Raw genomic sequence first — 15,284 nt, forward strand, 5'->3', positions numbered from 1 at the left:
CAGCCTGTTCAGATCTCTTTTCAGAGCCTTCTTTCCCTCCAGCAGATCAACACTTCTACCCTACTTGGTGTTGTCTCCAAATGTACTGGTTATTTGAGTCTCAAAATACTTTGGTTTTCAGTGTGGGATTTTTTCTGAATGCGGAAAAATAGAGATAACAGTAGCGTGATTGGAATAGAAGTTGTCACATCCCACGGAAAGATTCTATTTTGTGTTACTTCAGCCATTATTCTGTATCCAGCAAGGAGGTGTGTCACACCTAACCACAGCTTTTTTGCTAGTTGCATTGCAAAAGCAATGTAGAGCAGTTCCTTTTTCATATAATAATGAGCCTAGACAACAAAATTACTTAACCTTGTAACTCTGAACAAAAAGTCTACCATACCTGTCAAACTGTGTTTGTAGGTGAGCTAACTGAGTCAAACCCAGCATAAATCTAGAAAGTGAAGATGGCAGGTACTGAAGATGTGCAACAGTGCATCACAGGAAAAGGATTTTATTCATAGTATCAAGGTATTAACTTTCAAATGGTTTTAGAAAGCCATTCAGTAAAATCCAGACTTTCTAATAACTTATCTCATTGAAAGTGAATGGAAGCTTTGCCAGCCTAGTGTTTAAAACTCTCACTAAGAAACTTGTCTGAAAAGTAGCTATATTTTCTTAATAGAAATGGAAACTATTCCTTAAAAATTTACTATTCAATAAGAATGCATTTTATACTCCATGTATATTGTGTGCTGTCTTAGTTTTAGCCCAAGCTTTTACAAGTGAAATCAATTTTTTACCTCAACTCTATTCATCATGAAAAAAATATAAATTCTGTCTTTGATGAAGCTGTCATAGTTCTTTAGAAATATTAGACCCTAGGGCCCACTACTCCATTTAAAACATTCTTCATGTTCATATCACCTTTTTTTTTTAAACATTCCTTTTGCTTGTTGGATGATTTTTTTTTTTCCCTCCTCATTCACTGAGATTCAATATTATGGTTCTATTCTACTCTTTTTAAACATAACTTAATAGAACACACTAAAAAACTGAGATCTAGAATTTTTTTTTTTTTTTTTTAATGGGAATATAGCCATGTTTATCATGTTGTATACATTCCTGATTTTCCTCTTTTGTATTTTTTTTCTTTTTTTGAATGTTCTCTGAAAGACATAGGGCTTCCAGAGGAATTGAGAAAGAACACAGTCTATGTAAGACTTGATTCTCAAAAAATATTGTTGTCCCTGAAGAGGCAGAAAAATACATATTGGGATTTTAAAAATTGTATAGAGGCACTTAATTTTGGTTAACCAGGCTTCACCTAGCAGTCTTCGTGTTCTGACATGTCTGAAGTTATGTTGTTTGGGGTTCTTTGAAGTGGTGTGAAAATGCTTATTTGTAATGTGGTTTTGGTGTTTTGGTTATGGGTTTTGTGTTGTTTTTTTGTGGGTTGTTTTTTTTTTGTTTGTTTGGTTTTTGTTGGTATATTTTAATTTGTTTTGTTTTTTTGTTGGTTTGTGTGTGTGTGTTTTGTTTGTTTTGTTTGGTTTTTTTGTTTGTTTGGTTGGTTGATTGGTTTGGGTTTTAATTTTTCTTTTTAAATCCACTCTTTTCCTGGCCCATTCTCTCAGGATTGTGCTTGCATTCAGGCTTAGCATGACCAGATTCTTCTTCTCTAAGGGGCCTAAGTGCAGTCAGTGGTAACTACACAGAACGGGGAAACAAGTCTCAGTGTAGACAGTTTCTCAAGATGCTCTAACTGACGAATTAACTAATGTAGTTCAAAATATGAGTTGATTTGGAGTCTGATGTGTTGGTGTTGTGGTTTTTTACCAGATTTTTAAAATTATTTTTAGTTTGAACGGTTCATACCAATTGCAGATGAGATTCCTGTCACCTAATTCCAGTTATCTTAAAGTTAAGGGCTCATTTTCAGCTAATTGTCTAGACACTCTCTATCGTCAAGGAAGAAATGGAGGCAGTTCAAGAGTGATTCATCCCATCCCAAAATAGATGTCTAAGCTGGGATGAATTTGGAGTAGCTGTATTTCTTCACCAGATTTCAGGAGAGCACTGACACCTGGTGAGACAAAGAGCAGTTGGAGATAAGTGAGGTGGACACCCTCTGAGCTACTGATAAATCTCCTATCCCTCTCTGTGGTTTCACTGATTTAGATCAGATACCATCTTCAGCATTTGCCAAATAGTACAACCAATGTTAAATACATGTTAGTGTCAAATGCATCAGGTTCAGGAGCGCATAAGGCAGAAAATAATGTATCCAGTTCCACTGATCCTGTGCATAGGCAGCCTGTGCTTTCTTGTGATTTGCCAAATGGGAGCTGAAAGAGCAAAAGCTGGTGCATAAAGCATTGCAGGAAGGGAAGACTCCACTTGGTTACTCCTCTGTACAATGTCACAGTGACACTTCAAAGCTGTCCTTTCACTTTGTCATTTTTTTTCTGAAAAATAAGTATCCTAGCTGAAACACAAATTAAGCACAGAATGGGTGTGTAACATAACTCCAGCTTGAATGGAAAGAATTTCAAGCTGGCAGCAATATTAGACAAGTTTATACCATATGAATGATTTCCTCAATAAAAATCAGAATAAATATCCATTAGAACATTAACAAAGATTGAAACTTTCCTCAGTAAAGAGAGTAATCAGTAATACTTTTGCAGCAGAAATTCTGTGCAGTAATTTTTATTCCCATGAACTGTTTGTGAAATGAAGGGAATATCCCATTTAACATTAAACTTATCAAAAATGTATTTATTTTGAGGTATACTTTATAACAGAATCAACTGAAGGCAATTATTAAGATTTAATTTGCTTCTCTAGAACTAAGCTTCTGCTGAATGTTTTTCGTAATTGGACAGTAATGTTTCTCAGATGATAGTGAAGCCTTCACTGAGAAAATGATAGACAAAACAACCATTGCTGTGATACAGGATGTAATCTCTGTGAAAGTTTGCTTAGCAGTTTAAAGGAACAAACATGTTTTTTAAGCTTGCACTGATACTTGGCTGGGGCAATAGAAAATAACACTGTCAAATTTTCGTTAGGGTTTGCCCATCTCTAAAATAGTTTTCTTGGATTTTGGTAGCAATATAAATATGCTGGTGGACAAATTTACCCTGTTCCTCTGATAAATTTTGATGCTACAACTGCTCATGGGATTTGTCTCTTCCCTTTGTCACTCTAGTGTGAGGGATGGAATACCCAAGGATAGGAGTTTCTGCTGAATTGTTAACCAAGTTTTCTGGTATTCATATTTAAAAGCTCATTATTCTAATTTTACTGATAAAATCTCAGAGAAAAAATTGCAAATTATTAAAATTCTATGCTCGGTATGTACAGATGTCTGTGGTGCAAGACCACTTCTACTTGTTTAATGCATGTTAGAGTGGCAAGAGACAAGTCAGAGAACTGCATAATCATATGATTATGATGTACAGTGCAGCCAACTTGTCTCACCTGATTGTTCCTTCAGTTGTGCAGAATGAGATGCCGCAGATGTTTCAAACCCAGAAGATTCTTCTGTTTTACTTTGCTTAGGGCATAACTTTTGCTAGCATTCTGATATTTACTGTTCTTTAATTGTGATTTCTTTCTATTACCAAACTGTGACTATAAAGACATACACATCACGGTTACGTTTTTCATCCTTTTAATAATAATAATGATAATAAAAAACCCCTGTTGCAATTACTGTTCCATTTATTATCATGATAGATACATTTACTTTTTTACAACAGAATTTGACAAGCAGGTTTCTGGGATTCTTAATGGAGTTGGAAGGATAGCCTATGCATGTCCTTGTACATGCATAGTGAAATGGTGAACATAAATCACATACCCACCCACACGCACACACAGAAAACAAGGCACTGTTAAGACTGTACAAGTAATAAATGACCAAGAGGTTATTGATACATTAAAATCTGAGCTCCTAATGAAAACTGTATCGGTAGCCACCTTAACACCCTGAAGCTATGCATCGTTCGGGGGTTCTCTGCTTAATAGCCCTTCTGTGTCCCTCTTTCCATATGTGTTGGAGCCCACATTCGTAGGCAAATAAATTGCTCCGATGCTGTTGCTGGAACGAACCAAAAAGTCGGCCAAGCGCTGTGTCACACACGTAGCAGTGTTGCATTTCCGCTTCTCCAGGTGGTGACTACCAAGGTGAGACAGAAAGAGCCAAGATTAAGTCAAATGATGAGCAATAGTGTGCCGCTTCTAACAGTCATTTGAGCTGTGCTAATGTGGGAGTTCTTTTAAGATGTGCACAAATACAGGAACATTACAATCTTCCCACCACCTACTTTGTGCCTGTAAAAAAATTCTTGTGCTGTATCTATTATCAGTTTTAATGGTGGGGGTTATTCAAATGCAGAGACCTCAACAGTCATATGTCGTTTTTTATTGATGTTCTACATAGCAGTTTGTGACATCTAGAAAACCTGTAATGATAGTATAGATTATACACTAAGTGAAAGCAATGACTAAATGTTTAACTTCAAGCTGAACTTCTAAATCTATTTAGAGCTCTTGCTGATATCATGAGGATTACTAACACAGTGACAGTCACTAACATTTATTTAGGTCTCTTGTTACCACAGAGTCATATCCCGCTCTCACTGAAGTGAATGGTAATCCAGTCCACATCAAGTAGAATGAGCCCAAAGACTCTTTCTCCCAATTGCACCACACATTATGAGAAGCATCAGGCACTGCCAGCTTCTGCCAACTTCAGTGCTACTCTGTCTCTCTACCGCTTAACTGTGACTCAAAAGAGATTTTATACCAAAAAGCTGCCACATCTCTGTTGAAAACACCAGCAATTTGAAAGTTGCTGTAGTGGTAGGAGATAATGATTTGCTGAGATAATGATGCTTTAAAGAGTGTCCGTGGAAGGATCCACATCTACAAATAGGTGAACCAATAGACCATTTGCAGAACTCCGTGTAAAACTTATATAGCATGAGGTTTTTTTAATCACAATAAAACTGCTAGCTTGAGAGAGCTTGGGTTTTCAAATTTGTTTGTTTGACCACTATGTTGTTCCTTCAGAAATACTTGCTTGCTGAGGTTGCCTACTGAGTTATTGTTAATTTTTTTGGACTTCTTTCTGCTGATGTGGCATGAGGTAGACACGAATTTCCAGCAAAAATTCAGTGTGAAGAGTGACGCTTTCCCAGTTTGAAACTCAGGAGTTATCAGTGAGTTCCTTTTCCTACTAATTATTACATCTGTTATCTAAAATGTCATATAGCCTTTTAAAGTTATTTATATTGATCTAAGAATCCAAGTGGAACAGCAGTTGTGAGAGAAATGTCTGTATTATACTGGTTCTTCACCAGGAGATAGGCAGCAATTTTTAAGCAATTACTATTTTAAATATGTAGTTGTACTTAAATGAAATGGATGGACAGGGCTTTATATAGCTTCTCTTAGATTTTCATGGGAAGTTTTATTGATTTTAAGAGTTTAACCAAGTCCTTAACATAGGAGGTTCAAACAGCAGCTCGTTCTCATGGAGATCCTGCTTTGTTTGTGGAGGTAGAATTCTCTTTTTCATTAAAGATGCAAAATCAGGTCCTGGTACTCCAAGTGTAAAACTCCATCCCTTACAGGAAGCCACTGAGTTTCTTTCTGATGGATAGACTGACTGAACCCACTATACCTGTTAGCTCTCTGATCTGTAGCCCCTAAATGTGTGTTTCAGTGAGACAGTTCCCCCAGTGAGATATTGTCCAAGGCTCAAAAAAAGCAGATAAGGCATCCCACACTCAGAAAGGTGATGCCTTCTCTTTGAGTGTTACAGTTATTTTTGTGGTTTTTTTTTGATTTTTTAAAAAGTAATAGCTGTAAAAATGTGAGAAGTAAATCACCATTATAAAAATATTTTGGAAGATAGCAGAGTTGTCATATAATAGTATTTAAAAATATATATTCAAAGAGAAAGGCACAGGCAACTCTGTATACATGTGTATTTACTGAAACTATCCATAACAGAATTGTCATTGAAAGAAATTCAATCAAAAGCCTGACAAAACTAGCTGAACTTGAAGGTCTGTTCCAACCTTGATGATTCTGTGAATAGCTCAGTGCTGCTTATCTCTTAGTACAAATTGCAAATACTTCTTGAAATTTTTTTTTATTCATTAGAAGTTACCTGAAACTGGATTTATGAATTTATAAATATGAATGCATTTCAGACAAATGCTGTCATATCAATTGCAACTTTTCCTTCTTCCTATGATTAAATTGCTATCGAAATCTCTAATGAAAAATTACGTCCAGGAGAATGTTATGTTATGAAACAATCCCATTCTATCAGAGCATTAGTGTTATTAAGAAGGATATATATTTTTTTTCTCCCTTCAGGCTTGGAAATGTGACAAACTTTAAAAAAAAGAAGACACTTTCAAAATACGCCTTTCTTCCCAAAGTATTGTAGTATTTGTAACCTTTGTAATTTACAAAAGCATTATAATTGTAAAGGGATTAAATGATATGCAACTTTTGTCGTGGGATTTCACTTTTTCCCCTGAATGCTCTAACCTTACACTTACAGAAAAGCTGACCTTTCTGCTTACAGAAAAGGTCTAATTACTAGAAGAAGGATATTTTAATCTCTTTTTGAGGATAAACAGCAGAGACTAAGAGTCTCGAGTAAGAAGATATTACTGGCACAAAGTTTACTTCATAATTTAATCCTGTCTGATATGACTAGAAGAAACAAAGAAAATCAATACCTTTTTGCCTTTGCTGCTGGTTGTTCTGGGATTTCCTCACTAAGTCCTGAGAGTGTATTCTGTGACATTACTGGCAATATCCATCCTTGTCTCTTAGAAGTACCATCGGACAGATCATCGGCCACAGACAGTAATCTTCAAACAACAACAAAATACCCAGTGAAACCGAATAGCTCTATTTTTGCTCGTATTATTTGAGTCATGAAAGCAAAAGCAGTTCATGCAATAATCTGAACACCTTTTTCCCTAAAAAGAAATAAACATGATTATTTATTACTCACTTCTCAATAGGTGTAGCTTCCAAACAGCTCAGAGTGACAGAAAGTGCAATGAAGAAAACAGACAGCTTTAGGTTGCACATCTTTCCTTCCAAACTTTCTGAAAAGAATAATGATTCAGAACTGAAAGCAAACCCAAATACTTTTCAGCACATCCTATTACTGATTCCCATTCTGTCCTAAATCAACGGCAGTTAGTCCTTTTCACAGTCTGGAGTGAAAAAATGACCCCCCTAAGTTTAGGGGCACAATGCAGTTTTAGACAGATAGCTCTCAGCAGTAAATGCTCATTTTTTATCTAGTAGTTTCAATCCTATCCCTTATCTCTGATTTGCATTTACTGACATATCCCAGTCTCAAATACTGGTCCCCAGTGCAGTTTCCCTTGTAGTTGTATTAGCCTTTTCCTAAAAAATGCTGCTGGTTAATAATGAGGGATATTTTGCTTTCCTGAAAGCACATCTGTTGCACTGCATCTACAGAAAAAAGGGAAAATGTTTACCTTTTTGTGGTCACGGATCTAACTGGAGAAGCCCGTCTGTGTCAGCAAGAAGGGTGCATGCAACAATTCCACGCTTGCATCCAGCTCTGGAGTATCCTTTTCCCTCTTCCTTGCTGACAAGAAATACGGCTCTTATATATCCTTCACACCTTTCTCAGCTCTGACATCAGGCAGAACAGAGAGACTGTCGTTAATTCCAATCCCTATAGACAGAAAGTGCCCCAGAGAGGAGTAGAGGCAGGTGGGTCATTATTTCGTTAGTACATCAGTAAATATTCACCTGGTATATGCAGGATGCCCTGGTGAAGGTGCTGTAATAGCATATTGCACACCCGAAATGTAGCCCCAGCTTTACAGTTCTGATAAGATGCTGAGGTAATATTCCCTGTGGGTGTTTTTTTGAGGGCTAAATAAGGTAACAAAAGTCACAAAGAAAACCAGAGCAAATGAAACACCAGATCACTGGTAATTGAAACAGAGGGAAACAGATATCTTAGGGAAGACGGAGCAGTTGAAGTTGTGGAGGTTTGTTGTAGAAGTGTATAGATCAAACAGGAAAAGTGTTTGGAGGGATAATAGCTGTGTGAGGAGTAAGAAAAGAGTGAAGATTTTTTAAATTGATAGATAGGGTTATCATTCAGGGTAACACAGTAGAAATCATGTACATTTTTCAGTCAAGAATAAATGTGAATGAAAATTCTGTCACTATTCATGTAAAATCTCACGTTTTACAAAGACTGGTAGATTTCATGCATACATGAAAATTGAGCCAATTAATATTTTTAAGAAGGCAAGACTAGGATGAAAAAGCCAGGAAATGTCACAGTAAAGATTACCTGTGCACATTTTTTTCTCTAGTGTGCACAGAGAAAAAGGCACAGCTTTTAATAGAGTAAATCCAGTATTAATAAATTACCTGATTGCAGATTTCCAAGGATACAGATTAGAACCATTTTCCCCAGATATCAGTGGGAAATAGGCAAATCGTGGTGGTTTGGTTTCTTTTTTTTCCTCTTCTACTTAATTTATGTTAGGTGCCCCAGTGCCTTTGGAAAAATGGTCTTTAATTATCTATGGTGGTCAAGATGCTGGCACAAAATCTCAGGCAGAGTTTTCTGGGATAAGAAGTTACCATATGCGTCTCTTCTATCCCAAAGAGCACAAATTAGTTCAGAACTGCTTCAATGCCAAGTCTATTGCCTTGACTGAGACTCCCCTTCTTTGTTGGTTTAGTCTGTAACACCAGATTTTCTTTGAAATGGCTGGAGTTCCAGTGTTGGCTCACTTCAGGCATCAGTGTTACTTGAGTTGAATACAGAAGGAATATTTAGCAGGGATAGTAGCCTCTTAACTTGATTACAACAGTTAGTCTGCAAATAAGACTCTAGAAAGTGACAAAATGCTTTGTTGGTTGTTGTAGTTGTTTATTTGTGGGGGGCTTGTGTGTGTTGTGAGTTCTGTTGTTTGTTTGTTTGTTTGTTTTTTTCTTTTAAGGGATGTTACTTCTGGATATTTTGCTCTCTGTTTTTAATGATATGATCCCATATTTTTTTTTTTGCCAGGTTCCTGCTATCCCTCCTCTGGATGGAAAGTCCCAGTGTAAGAGAAGTAAGTACAGTGTTTTATCTTCACCATGACAGTAAGTTCTGTTCAACATCTGAAACAAGTTTACCTCTCCAAAGTCTCACGGTAGCATTTGACTACAATGAAATAATATTCTGGTGTTATTTTCAGTGTAGCAATTTCACTGCTATGAAATGAAGGCAGGATTAAACCCATTTTACTGAGAGAGAATTGTGCTGAGAAACAATTAGGCAGATAATGTGGCTGGTGATTGACACCAGCCAGTATTCACTGCTTGAATATTGAACTTGAAAATGCCTTGGTGCACTTTTTCTGGGATGAAGAGAGATCTGTGTCCACTGACTACTCAGTATATGTGCTCAGCTCTTGTGAAAGATGTTGTTTGAAATCCTGAAAAACAATGGATAGATCAGCATGCATTTAAGATTTTAAAAGACTGAACTGAATATTCAGAATCTTTTATTTTTTAAGGCATCTGAGTGGTTGCTTGAATCAAGCTATGGGTTGACATAAGAAAAGTGAAACAGGCTTTTCAAAGAAATATTGGTCCCAAATTCTAATTCTAGCTGTCCTGCAAGTGGCCTTGGGGGGAACCACTAATGCTTTGAGAGAGGAAGAAAAAGGCTGATTCTTGAGTGCACTGTAGAACTGAAACTGGGCTCATGGTGTCCCAGGATCGTTGCCAGCCTCCTGGGCCACACAGCATCTTGGCAGAGTCAGCGAGAAGTCTATCCAGCAATTAGTCAGATGTAACGTTAACAAAATTGCTGCTTCTGTTACAAGTTGTCTTAAGCAGGAATAGCGTTTTCCTACACAAACCAAAATGGAATATGAAATTGTGGAATCTCTTTGACAGCAGAACAATTCGTAACTCAAAATTCAAGATGTTGGTACTAAACAATGTGCAGTTAATACCAACTAGTGAGTGGCTAGAAAACTATTTTTCCCACTGACAAAGTTCTGTAACCTTGAGCTTAGAAAAACAACGGTATTACTGTGCAAAACAATTGTTACCAGCCTAAGAAAAAAAATGAATCAAGTATTCTCATTAAAGAAACCCGTGAGCAATTCTACTCTGAGTAGTTGCATAGTCATTTTTATACTGGGGTTTAAGTCTGTATGAAAAGACTTCTCTCAAGTACTGTGCCTGTATGAGAGTTAGGGGACACCAGAGAAGAGGCTTAAAAAGAATCCAGAAGATATGGCCTCGCTTTCTTCTGGAAACTACCCACATGAATGTCTGGAGTTGCAAAATGATGACTGTGCTCGGCACTGTGATGTATTGGCAACAGATGAACAGGGAACCAGCCCTGTCTCAGGTGTCTGCTGCTCTTGTGTACTGGGGAGTGGGATTTATCTGACTAAATGTGAGATGAATAGAGGGACCATTGCAGTGCCTGTTTCTAATGCAGAAGTCTAAAATAGCTTAGATGATTAGTGCCTGTTTTTTCTTTTCACCCATAAAAACAGCCCTGGGTGACTCGCTCAGGTTTAGATGTTTACACTGTGGGTGTCTAAATGTATGTGAAATGAATTCCATCAGGGATGCTTTAACTCTCCTATGTGCTCAGTGCCTGACATTTAAGGTTTTCTCCCTCTTTCTCATATTTACCTTTTTCTTGGGCTATTCTTGACACCTGCTGGACAGCTGGTTCCCATTTGCAATGGCTGCTTTTCAATTCTTGAGTTTTACATTTGCTTAATAACATTAATAACACACATTAAGAATTTTGGTAATGGATGTCTCTCTCCCATTTGTGAGAGTGACAAAGAGCCATATTACCTGTTGCTTGCACTTTACCAGCTGCTGTACAGCTGTGTAAGGCAGATGTCTCCAGTAAATTACATTGTTGCTCAGTTACCAGGAACTAGAAGTGTGTGACTATCTTATGGTTTAGTCTGCCTGTTGTATGGAAAAAAGAAAAGGAAAAGCTATAGGCATTACCTTAAAATGGGCTTATCTCAATTTTTTGAATAAACCAGAAAGCATAACAGCAGCATTAATATGCATCAGTGTAAGTATTACCAATAATGAAACAGAATGGTATGTGTGTCACAGCCTGTAGCTGTTACACGAGTTCAGCACAATGTTTCATGTAAACTGACAAAATTTTTTCATGTTTATAGCAATTTTATTAGCCCTTATTAACCTTAGATTCCTTCTAAATGAAGCTGTAAAACAAAAGTAAAGTATAAAAAAGAGGTTTCATTGACAGTGTCAGCACCTCTGAAAAAGTCAAAGTACCTTGTGTTCAAACAGCCAAATCTGAAATTAGAGGAGTAAATCAGGTTCCTAAACAGTTTCCTGCTATCATTTCATATGTCCTAGAATACCCAGTATTGACATTCCTGAACCTGGCTAGCACTGTTGCAGCAACTACAAACTAGGTGGAACATCAGAGGGGGTCTGAAATTACACAAGACACTTCTGATGAGGAATCTTGATTGTTCCTTAAATTTTTACATTTGGATGCCAAAGCCTGAAAATTTTGGCTAAAATACTCTATTCCCAGTATTTCTTGCTTGGTGCTATGTTGATGAATACTACAATGTTTGTGCTTTCTGGTGTGTGGAGTTGTAATTTTATCTGCTTTGTCCAAACAGTGTTTTACCAAATAAGCTTTTGCCAGCACAACTTTCTTTGTTACTCCTATTCGGTGTGGGCTATTTCCGTGCTGACAAAAATATAAACAGCTCTTCTTGTTGATCCCAAAATCAATGTTAAACCTGTGGAAGAAATATGTAGGAAGCAGCAGAGAGGTAAGAGAAGGAAAGTTAATAATTTCTCCTGCAGTGTTAAAAAACAGGTGATTCAGAAATGAAGGGTGACCATCCATGGAACTGACTAGGAAATGGAAAAAAGTGATTTGGATGGTTAGCAATATTTTAAAACTACTTTTATGATGTATTATATTAGTCAGCTCACACCACTGACAGAACTATGATGTAGCCTCAAAGGGCTGTTGTTAATGATTGCTCTGAGAATGAGCTCAGCAGCCTGTGCTGAATCAGTTCCTATAGCTGGGAATCTCCCAGGCAAGAGAAATAAACTCCATGTTTAAATCAGCAAAGTCAGAATTGACAGCTCGGTGACTGACGAGTTTCAGTTCCTAATGCCCTTCCTACTTACAGTTTATAGAGTTTTAATTGCATGCCTTCTATTGGCTTGCATCCAAAAACTTACCTTTGAATACAACAGAGGGTTTAACTTCTAGATTTTCAGGTTTCAAAGATGTTGCTGCAATTTATACAGCAGTATACCACTACAGTAGTATATAGAGTGCTCTAACACATGTGTAGTACTCCTATGTGCACCTAAAAGAAGAACAAAGGTTCTTGCTAAAAGGAAGGGTTTGGCACTTATTTGAGTATCTCCTTGTGGAGCCAGGGCAGTGTAAACTGGCATCCCTGTTCACTGCAGAGGTGTGTCCTTATGGAAGAGTCTGGAGTGACTATATTGAATCGTAGGATCATAGAATTGTTTGGGTTGGAAGAGACCTTAAAGACCACCTCGTTCCTACCCTGCTGCCATGGACACCTTCCACTAAACCAGATTGCTGAGAGCCCCATCCAACCTGGCTTTGAACACTTCCAAGGATGAGGCATCCACAACTTCTATGGGCAACCTGTTCCAGCACTTCACCACCTTCACCTACATCTTCCTTTCAGGCTCCCTTCAGGTGCTGCAAGGCTACAATTAGGTCACCCCAAAGCTACTGAATGTGCAGAGTGAAGTCTCCCTCAATGCTCCTGTTAGGGGAAAAAATGATTAAGGAATTAGGTATGTGTAGAAGTGCTGGTTTTGATTTACTAAGTGTAACTGTGAGAATTCTCCACCTCTTTTTCCCCACCCCAGCATTTTATAAAGAGCACAGACATCTGTAGAAGGTACAGTGAGACCAGGAACTACCGTCCATGCTCCCCAGACTTATTTCACTGGAGGTGAATCCCTAGTAAACACGGGACAAATGGAACCATTCTCCTGTAAGACAAACATCTGGTTTTCAAAAGAATCCTACACTGAACCATGTCAGCCCTTTCTATCTGATCCAGAGCATAAATTTTAACTAAGTTTCCTTTTAAACTATCTCACTTTCAATAATCAGATTTTTTTTCTTCCCCCTCCTCCCTCCCCCACCCCCATCTTTTGCAAAGTGCAGCAAGAGAATGACAATCTGGCTTTGTCTTGAAACGCTCTGAGTCTTTCAGATGATGCTGTCTTGACAGTTCTGCTATTAATAGTGGCATTTTCTCTGCTGTTTAAAAAGGAGAGTTGTGCTGAACTGAGAATCAGTCATGTTTGATATTATTTTTCACTAAGGGCAAACGCAGTCTACTTGCTTACGTAGGAGAATCTACGTTGACAATACCATGAAGTATAAATTAACTTATTTATTGCATGTCATCACATGTAGCTGCCAAGTAAGATAGCTCTTCTTCAAAAAGAAGAGCAGTAGGGCTGAATTTATAGTGTGCTTGAATTGTTGTATGTGTGAGTGCAAGACCTGACCTTTTCATCCTATTTGGAGTTGAGAGAAGATTTTTATAAGCACAAGGAACGTGAATCAGTACATGAAATTGTCTCTCTACTGTAAAAAGTCATTACAAATTCATTAGAAGATCAGCATATATGCATCTGAAAAAATATAGTGGATTTTTGGTCTGCTATGGTAGTGTTTTTTACACCAAATATTACTGTTTCCATCCATGTAGCAACAAATCCACTTTGGCTGAGCTTATCCTTGATACCAGAAATCAGGAATGGTGTGGAAAAGTCAGTACTTAAATGTGAGCTCTCACAACCATTTTAGGAGTTACAAGTGATGTGGCTGGTTCAAAATGTGGTGTTTTTTGCAATGAGCTGTTATCGAATGAAATGCCCAGTGGGAAATTGAAAACACTGTATTATTGTGAGGGGAAAAAAAAAACAAACAAAGAGGCTCTGGAACGTGTTAGTCACTAAAACACATGCAAATGAATGGTAAAGTTTCAATGGGACAAAGATGAGCAACCATCTTATCAAAGCATTTGAATTAGGAAAGAGCCTTGAGCAGAGCAGCAGACAAGCACAGAGACCCCGTACCCTTTTCTGATGCATTCCCATGGGCTGCAAATGGCTGGTTTCATTTTAGAGAGCTATCACATTGCCACAGTGTTCATACTTGTTGATGCTGTGTTAAAAAATGAAGAATGTTAGCAATCTCATATATAATTTCATATCAGAAGAACATTTCATAGAATTCCATGTAAATGAGGGGTTAACACAGTCTAAAATTATTTTATAAGCCTTTCTCATGAGCAGTCATAATCTTCATGGTGGTATGGATCACTACAGCCCACTGCTTTAAGTCATATACCATCCTGTTGCCTTTTATAATACTCATAAGTTTGTAGAAGTTGAATAAGCAATTGTTGAAAGAACCATAAAAAGCATCAGCGTAGAGGTAAGGTATTTTTTAATAGAAAGTCTTAAATGTACACCGTTATTTAAAGTCAGTACTTTAATTTTCATTGTCAAAAGAGGATGCATATTTCATTCAACTTAAACCTTTCTGAGAAAGAGTATCAGCTTTGGAGGATTCTGTTAAAACTTCTTATTTTTTAAAAATGAGATGTTTGTATCTAGAAATCCCCTTGATCACAGGTACGTGTGTAGGTATGTGCCTGATTCCCAAAAGATCCTGGAGATTCTACTCAGATGTTTCACCTTTTAGGATTGAGCTCTTTTAGACAAGGCCACTATGTAAATTGTACCTAGAAAGGCCAGGTGTATTCGCTTTAAGCAATTTCTAGTAACTGGTATCCAGCCTGATGATACCTCTGCACACAAAGCATATTATCACACATCAAAAACCTTGGGGACTTGATGGATAGTGAAAGTGAAATGCGATCAGGTTACATAAACCACTGATCGATGAATCATAGTTAATGTCATTTTTTTAGAGTAAAAGTCTCCAGAGAGACTCTGAAGCTTTGAACTGCCATTCAACCTACAGTACATTCATTGCTTTAAGTTTTCTGAAAGTATGTTCATGAGAAAATGTGCCCCTTTAGTGCAAAGCTGACGACCTGATCTCACAACAAATCCCTTTTATAAAGAGGGGTTATTGCCCAAAAGTATATCTTTAGGTTTTCAACTTTTTTTTTTTTTTTTTTACATAGACATTT

At 37.3% G+C, this 15,284-nt stretch overlaps 2 protein-coding genes across 7 annotated transcripts in view; one reads left to right on the forward strand and one right to left on the reverse strand.

The window, feature by feature from the left end:
- Positions 1 to 15,284, forward strand: part of SLCO1A2 (solute carrier organic anion transporter family member 1A2) — a 46,336-nt gene that overhangs the window by 7,198 nt on the left and 23,854 nt on the right. For 2 of the 4 annotated variants that reach the window (XM_027894247.1, XM_027894248.1), the window contains exon 2: positions 9,095 to 9,140. In XM_027894247.1, coding sequence (XP_027750048.1) covers positions 9,095 to 9,140 — 46 coding nt within the window. Of the gene's footprint in view, positions 1 to 1,512; positions 1,521 to 8,978; positions 8,983 to 9,094; positions 9,141 to 15,284 lie in introns of those variants that run through there. The other 2 variants (XM_027894249.1, XM_027894250.1) reach the window with 2 other exon arrangements.
- Positions 3,694 to 8,701, reverse strand: IAPP (islet amyloid polypeptide). 3 transcript variants are annotated; one of them, XM_027894255.1, is made up of 6 exons: positions 8,449 to 8,698; positions 7,813 to 7,938; positions 7,533 to 7,692; positions 7,034 to 7,130; positions 6,753 to 6,887; positions 3,694 to 4,168 (listed from the first exon to the last, which is right to left on the reverse strand). In XM_027894255.1, the coding sequence occupies exons 4-6, from the start codon at positions 7,111 to 7,113 to the stop codon at positions 3,985 to 3,987; spliced, it is 399 nt and encodes a 132-aa protein (XP_027750056.1). In that variant the 5' UTR covers positions 7,114 to 7,130; positions 7,533 to 7,692; positions 7,813 to 7,938; positions 8,449 to 8,698; the 3' UTR covers positions 3,694 to 3,984. The 3 variants fall into 3 exon arrangements, with proteins under 3 accessions (XP_027750056.1, XP_027750058.1, XP_027750057.1); XM_027894257.1 differs by lacking the exon at positions 6,753 to 6,887 and having other exon boundaries at positions 8,449 to 8,701; XM_027894256.1 differs by lacking the exon at positions 7,813 to 7,938 and having other exon boundaries at positions 7,533 to 7,735.

The sequence above is a fragment of the Empidonax traillii genome, unplaced genomic scaffold, assembly GCF_003031625.1.
Source record: "Empidonax traillii isolate 1590-97213 ecotype Southwest subspecies unplaced genomic scaffold, ASM303162v1 scaffold422:size936756, whole genome shotgun sequence".
Lineage (NCBI taxonomy): Eukaryota > Metazoa > Chordata > Aves > Passeriformes > Tyrannidae > Empidonax > Empidonax traillii.

What these genes read in the sequence shown, in the direction of transcription:
- IAPP (XM_027894256.1), bottom strand. Translation starts at nt 7,113, where the DNA reads ATGTGCAACCTAAAGCTGTCTGTTTTCTTCATTGCACTTTCTGTCACT. An exon ending in GAAGCTACACCTATTGAGAA is followed by an intron (nt 6,888 to 7,033) that starts GTGAGTAATAAA and finishes TGTTGTTTGAAG; the next exon opens with ATTACTGTCTGTGGCCGATG. An exon ending in CCAGCAGCAAAGGCAAAAAG is followed by an intron (nt 4,169 to 6,752) that starts GTATTGATTTTC and finishes TCACCTTGGTAG; the next exon opens with TCACCACCTGGAGAAGCGGA.